This window comes from Carassius gibelio, chromosome A12 (assembly GCF_023724105.1).
Source record: "Carassius gibelio isolate Cgi1373 ecotype wild population from Czech Republic chromosome A12, carGib1.2-hapl.c, whole genome shotgun sequence".
Lineage (NCBI taxonomy): Eukaryota > Metazoa > Chordata > Actinopteri > Cypriniformes > Cyprinidae > Carassius > Carassius gibelio.
In genome coordinates, this window is record NC_068382.1 from 22,948,954 (window position 1) to 22,955,055 (window position 6,102).

At 41.1% G+C, this 6,102-nt stretch overlaps 1 protein-coding gene across 1 annotated transcript; it reads left to right on the forward strand.

Annotated features, from left to right (window-relative positions):
* The first annotated feature begins 2,443 nt into the window (after positions 1 to 2,443).
* zgc:111868 (uncharacterized protein LOC556628 homolog) lies at positions 2,444 to 5,535 on the forward strand. Its single transcript, XM_052611904.1, has 3 exons — positions 2,444 to 2,577; positions 2,652 to 2,704; positions 2,819 to 5,535. Exons 1-3 carry the CDS (start codon positions 2,564 to 2,566, stop codon positions 5,422 to 5,424), a joined length of 2,673 nt encoding a protein of 890 aa, XP_052467864.1. The 5' UTR covers positions 2,444 to 2,563; the 3' UTR covers positions 5,425 to 5,535.
* The last annotated feature ends 567 nt before the right edge of the window (positions 5,536 to 6,102 follow it).

Genomic DNA, 6,102 nt, shown 5'->3' on the forward strand with positions numbered 1-6,102 from the left:
TATAAAATTCTAGCATTTCGTTTATTTTGAAAACTTTTATATACATCCTTATATATTTATATATTTTTATGCCATGCATATTTTATACATTCAATGTTAATATAATTAACATTGAATGTTAGAATTACAAAGTTTTGTATAGGTGGGTTTTTGGATAGGTGGGTGGATGAATGGATGAATGCATGGATAGATAGATAGATAGATAGATAGACAGACAGACAGACAGACAGATAGATAGATAGATATGAAATGTTATGATTTTTTCTTTCAATACTACTACCTGCTGCTAATTACGCACTGATTAATAAATGTAAATGTTCAAACTTGGAAATGAACACACTGAGAAACAAACACACCTCAGGCAAGGGAAATCTTGCGATTCTGTTTCACACTCTTCACACTAACAGTATGATTTAAATATGAGATTCACACCAGCTTAGACTTCACATTTAAGGGCAGGAGAGATGTTTTATAATAATTATGTTCTGCATTTTTTATTTATAGTAGGTCTCACTTTACGTCTTTTTTTCTACTGTTATATAACATCCAATCTCCTGAAATACATCACACTGTACCTTAACTCCCCATGCCAATATTCTGTAGCAAATATCATACTTTACATTTTTATTACATCACCAAACACTTATGCGGTTATTAAGACTGAAGTGGGCTATTGGTAAACTCTATTTTTATTTAATGCTAAATCACTGAATCAGATTTAAAACCTTGAGACCTTATACTTTACAACATTTGTTCCACATAATATCTTATGTTGCAAAGGTTATTCAGAGTACACTTTTGCGTGAATCCCCTTGACAAAGTGCACAGTGCACCTAGAATGTATTATACATAATGAAAAAGGTTCACTCTTGAAAAGAAAAGTATATTAGTTTGCTTTTAACTCAATGTTGTCTGAGACTCAAAGACAGATTTATTTGCATTAGAACAAGGAAGGGGGATGTAGCTTTGAAGACTGTGAGTTTTGTACAGTTTCAAGGACTTACAAAGGACTTTCTTTTATGATAGAAGAGTGCAACGTCTTATTAGAAGAGACAGAGTCTCTTGCATATTAAACTTTATAAGCTGTGGAAAATATAATCAAAATGGCCAGCATTATGAGATACAAATAAATGCATGTTTGTTGGATTCCCCCACCTTCTACAAACAGCAGTGAATAGGAGTAAGGTCAAATTCTCCAACATGAAGTTTGTAGAAGACATTTTTACTGTACTTTTAAAAGTAAGGACAAAACGTCTACTAAATCGTTTGTTGTTAATTGTTCAATCAAACTTTTTGGTCACAATTCACTCTTTCACTTGGCAAATTGAACATGGATAGGTTGACATGACATGCTTAAACAAACATTAACAAAACTTAAGAAGGTAAAGAAGACAGTATAGACTGCAATACCTGGGTTTAGCATGAAATTCTCAGCTGTGGTAATCAGCTTTGCTGGTACTGTGTACAAACTGTGATGAAGAGGCTTGTATCGTAGCGTCTCTACTGCTCTCTTCAGGTCGGCTGTGGTACTACACGTCATTTGCAGCACAGTCTCTGGCGCCAACCAGTGGTAAGAAATTTTTTTTAACAGTAGTAGGCTTTATTAAACACATTTTACCAGAGGACACCAAAGAGATTAAACAACGTTCTATTTTTATTTACTCTTTTTTTCCAGCGGGTTTCTCCACTTCCAATTCGATTCCTGCTTAAATGGTTGCTTTAACTCTAGAGAAAAATCAATCACTCATCTGAAAAGCAATTCTAGCATTCTCCAAAGACAAAAATAAAAGAAGGGAGATGATTGAAATGTAAAGACGAGAGTTTCCATTGTGTTTTGAGGGCCACTGATGAAACAAATTGCAAAAAAACAAAAAGTAAAATGGAATAGAAAGCAGAAGGGTATTTAATTAAACCTTTGTAATCAACAAACAGATCTGACTGTGCATATTAAGTAGTGGATAATAATATACAATCATGGTCAATCATCTGTACATTTTACATGGTTTACTGTACATCATGAAATACACAGCTACTTATCAAAATATACAAATAATAGTCATGAATATTCAAGTTTTTCGAGTGTATTTTTACTACAAGAAAGTGATTAGTGAGAATAGCAGTATATTAGTTGCCCAGTATGCATATTTTAGATGTCATAATAATTAAATAGTTGTTCCATAAACAATTATTAATTTGTGTGTGAGTGTGTGTGTATATATATATATATATACACATATACACATATACACACACACACACACACACATTTTCAGGTAGCCACATAAGTATGCTTTGTGGTGCAGTCCTTATGAGGTGTGTAATGGTTGCGAATGGATGAGACGGGATTGTATATAATTAGTCATTGGCAAAGTCATCAGATATCCAGCTAAGTGTTCACAGGTGAACAGTATTTATGTAATTAGACGAGTAAGCTGATCGAACAAACAGGCTTATAAAATACAGATGCCTGCCTAGATTTGTAGTTGTTTTGGTTGTAGTAGTTTTCTTTTGGAGTCACATCTCCACAAACCAGTTTTGTTTTCTGTTTGTTTCTTTTTCTGATATGGAGTGGAAGCGGTATGTATACATTTTAAGTTGCATTGTTTTCAGTTACATGTACTATGTGAACATTTACTTTTCTTTCTCCCTAGGGTCCACTTACTGATTTTCTTGAGCTTCTTGAAACCTGCTTTTGGATATGAAGGTGAGTGTTGTGTTCATGAAGAACTTGGCCTTCTATTAAACTAACTTCAACACAAACAGTTGTAGCTTTACTAATTCCCAACTAATGTAACTAATTCATGGATCTGTTCTCTAGGTTGGGTTTCACAGAGTGTTCAGCCTCAGAGCTGGTCCGTCGTCCACAAGCTCTCCTATCCTAGGAATGGCCAGTCTTCTGTGTCGGAGGCTCCAGTGACTGGAAGCATTCCTGTTGAAGAAGTGGCCTCTAATATGCTTGCTGGGAAGAACCCAGATGCCAGCAAGTCTCCACTTTCCCCTTCACAATATGTAAAAAGAGGCTTTTCCAGCAGTTATGGATCTATGTCTCATACCCAAAGTGCACCAAATGTCTTGGACAGAATTTCATCACCGCTACAACTCCAGGGTTCCTCCAGTCTGAATGCACAGAAGATATTTAACAAGGCTGCTAGTGGAGAAGGTTCATATAGTCCGTCTGCTCTATCTTCAAAATATGGCTCTGGATTGCAAAGCGTTTCTGCTCCCCTCTCTTCCACACCAGTACGAGGTGAGGTTTTCAGTGGCTCATCCAGCCGGTCAAATCTGTTTTTCTCCCCTCTTGATGCTTCCGGTCCACTCCCCGGTGATCAAAGCTCTTCAAACCCATCTACAAGCTCTCAGGGCAGCTCTGGCCTTAAGTTGGGAGGAACCTCTAGTCGGCTTTCTACACCGAGTAGCTCTTCCACAGGGTCCTCAAGCAGTTATCGCCATCTCTCTACTTCTGCTTCTACTTATCAGGGCAGCTCTGAGCCACAACTGGCAGGAGGTTCCAGCCAACGTGTTTCTGCAAGTGGCTTGCTAATCCACTCTCCAAGTACTGAAAGTCAGAATACCCCTGGGTCCTTTTATGCTAAGCCTGCTGCCTCACCCATAGGTTTTCATCAGCTTACCACTGGTCCGAGTTCTTATGGCCAGTATACACCAAGCTCCGTGAGCAGAGTTGGCACTCAGCTGGCAGCTTCCCATTATGTCCCTAGACAGGATAGTAGCTCTGCTTCGTCTGTCCAGCCTCAAGGTACCACTAGCCAGCATGCTCCAGCTTTTTACTTTGGTGCAAAACAGCCTGTGTCCAGTCAGTACTCTAAAGTAACTCCAAGTGGTTATCCATCTCCAAGCCAGTCCTCTCCGAAGTGGCAGCCTTCAACCTCTAGGACCCAAGGATTTCAGACCGTATCAGGAACTGGTACATCATGGAGCACCTCTTGGCCTAATAATGGGTTCTCTTCACTGTCTTCAACAGGAGGTTCTGTGCAGTCTCAACCTGCCTCTAGCCAGAAAGCCCTGGCTTCTTTGGATGCAAGAGTGCCAGAGTACAGTCAAACTGCCTCAAGTGCATCCTCTGCTCCAAGCCAGACATCCCAGTTGGATCCTTTCACTTCTAGATGGTCCCAAGGTTTTCAAACCTCTGGAGCTGTAGCATCTCACAGCAGCTCTCCCTCTCAAGGTTCGTCTACTAGTAAGTCCTTTACCCTTACCTCAGCAGCAAGTCCCAGCCAATTTGCCTCCAAACAGGAAGGAAGTGGTACATATAGTGGCTTATCAATCCAGTCTCCAAGTACCTCAAGTCTGCATAGTCCTGGGTCATCTGAATATGCCAAGCTTGCTACCTCAACCCCAAGTGTAAGTCTGCTGACCAGTGGAGAAAGCTCTTACAGCCAGTATACATCCAGCTCCTGGAGCAGAGCTGGCACTCAGCTGGCAGGCTCTAGTCACCATGCCCCCGTGCAGACAGGAAGCCTGTTTACTGGCGGCTCCTCTCTCCAAAAGCAAGGTACCTCTCTGTATGCACCACCTCATTTGGATGTTAAAATGCCTATGTACAGTCAGGTTCCAAGTGTACCATCACGCTCTCTGAGCCAACCAATTCAATGGCAGCCTTCCTCTAGTTTGTCAAAAGCTTTTCAGACCTCTGGTACAGTGGCCTCTCAGAGTAACTCTCAATCTCAAGGCCCCAAGGCTCCCACGGTGTTCTCTACCTCTGCAAGAAGTTCTGACCAATTTGCCTCACCACAAGAAGGAATTGGTAGCTATAGTGACTTGTCTAAAAGTGCCTTAACTCTGACTAGCCCTGAGTCCCCTACATATATCAGGCGTGGTTCCTCTGTGTTTGATGTTTCTAGGAAATCTTCCAGTGGTTTCAGCACCCACAGCATGTATACATCAAGCTCCCAGAGCAGGGATGGCACTCAGCTGGCAGACCCTATTCCTTCTGTGCCTGTGCAGTCCGTAAGCACCTCTACTGATGGATCATATCTGCAGCTGCCAGGTACCTCTAGCCAGTATGCCCCTTTGCCCTTGAGTGCGACAGTGCATGTGTACAGCAACAGTGCTCCAAGTGGAACCTCATCTAAGAGCCAACCATCTCAATGGCAGACTTCAGCTAGGTGGCCACAAGGTTTTCAGACCTCTGGGGCATTCCCATTACAGAGTGGCTCTTCATCTCAAAGCTTAAAGGCTCCCAGTAGGTTCTCCACTCAGGCTTCACCTGGATCCTCCTTGACTGGCTCAGAGGCATCTAAAAAATGGCAGCCCTCCGCCTCTCCTTGGAGCAAACGGTTTCAGGCCTCTGGCACCGCTGAATCTCAGAGCAGCCCAACATCAGTTATCTCCAGTAGCTATGGTTATAATCAGAAAGTTTTGGGCTATTCCAAATCTTCCCAGAGCTCCCCTCGTATAGGATGGTAGTCCTCTGTCAAGGGCTAAGGAACTGCCATGTACACTCGTACTGTGGAATGGCAATGCTAAATCGTATAAAGCTGCATTCAAACTTTGATGCAATAAATTGTTTCATATAAATGGTTTTCCGTTTTGAACTTCCTGAATTTTACATGCCAATCTTACTGCCGTAGGTGTAGCTATAATCAGGATACATGCCTCATCTACAGGTCTTAGTTCCCTGGGCACTTATGTAATGGCTGGTTTTCTGTATCTCAATGGTTGCTTGACATCTTAGATAACTTGTTTATTCAGTGGTCCGCTGCATAATTAAAAGGTCACGGGTCAGTGTTAGAATTCCAAATATGCTAAAACCATATGATATACTGACCCCTGAGATTATTAATAGGTCAAAGGTGAGTAACGTGGGTGGTCTGAGATCAATGGGGTCAAAACCCTTAAGGCAAAATATCAGATCACCATCAATAAAAAAAAAATAAAAAATGAAAGGAACCCGAGCATAGCGACTACTAACATGTTTTGCATCATAGCATTTTCCTGTCATGTATTTAGCTCCATTGACCGTCTAGGATAGTAGAACCATTATCCAAATAGTAGGCATGTTTTTACTTTGGCAAGGTCATGGTCACCAGTCTCCGATTCAGACAGTCTATTCACTAACCTAATAACTGAATTTGCCAAGGTTAG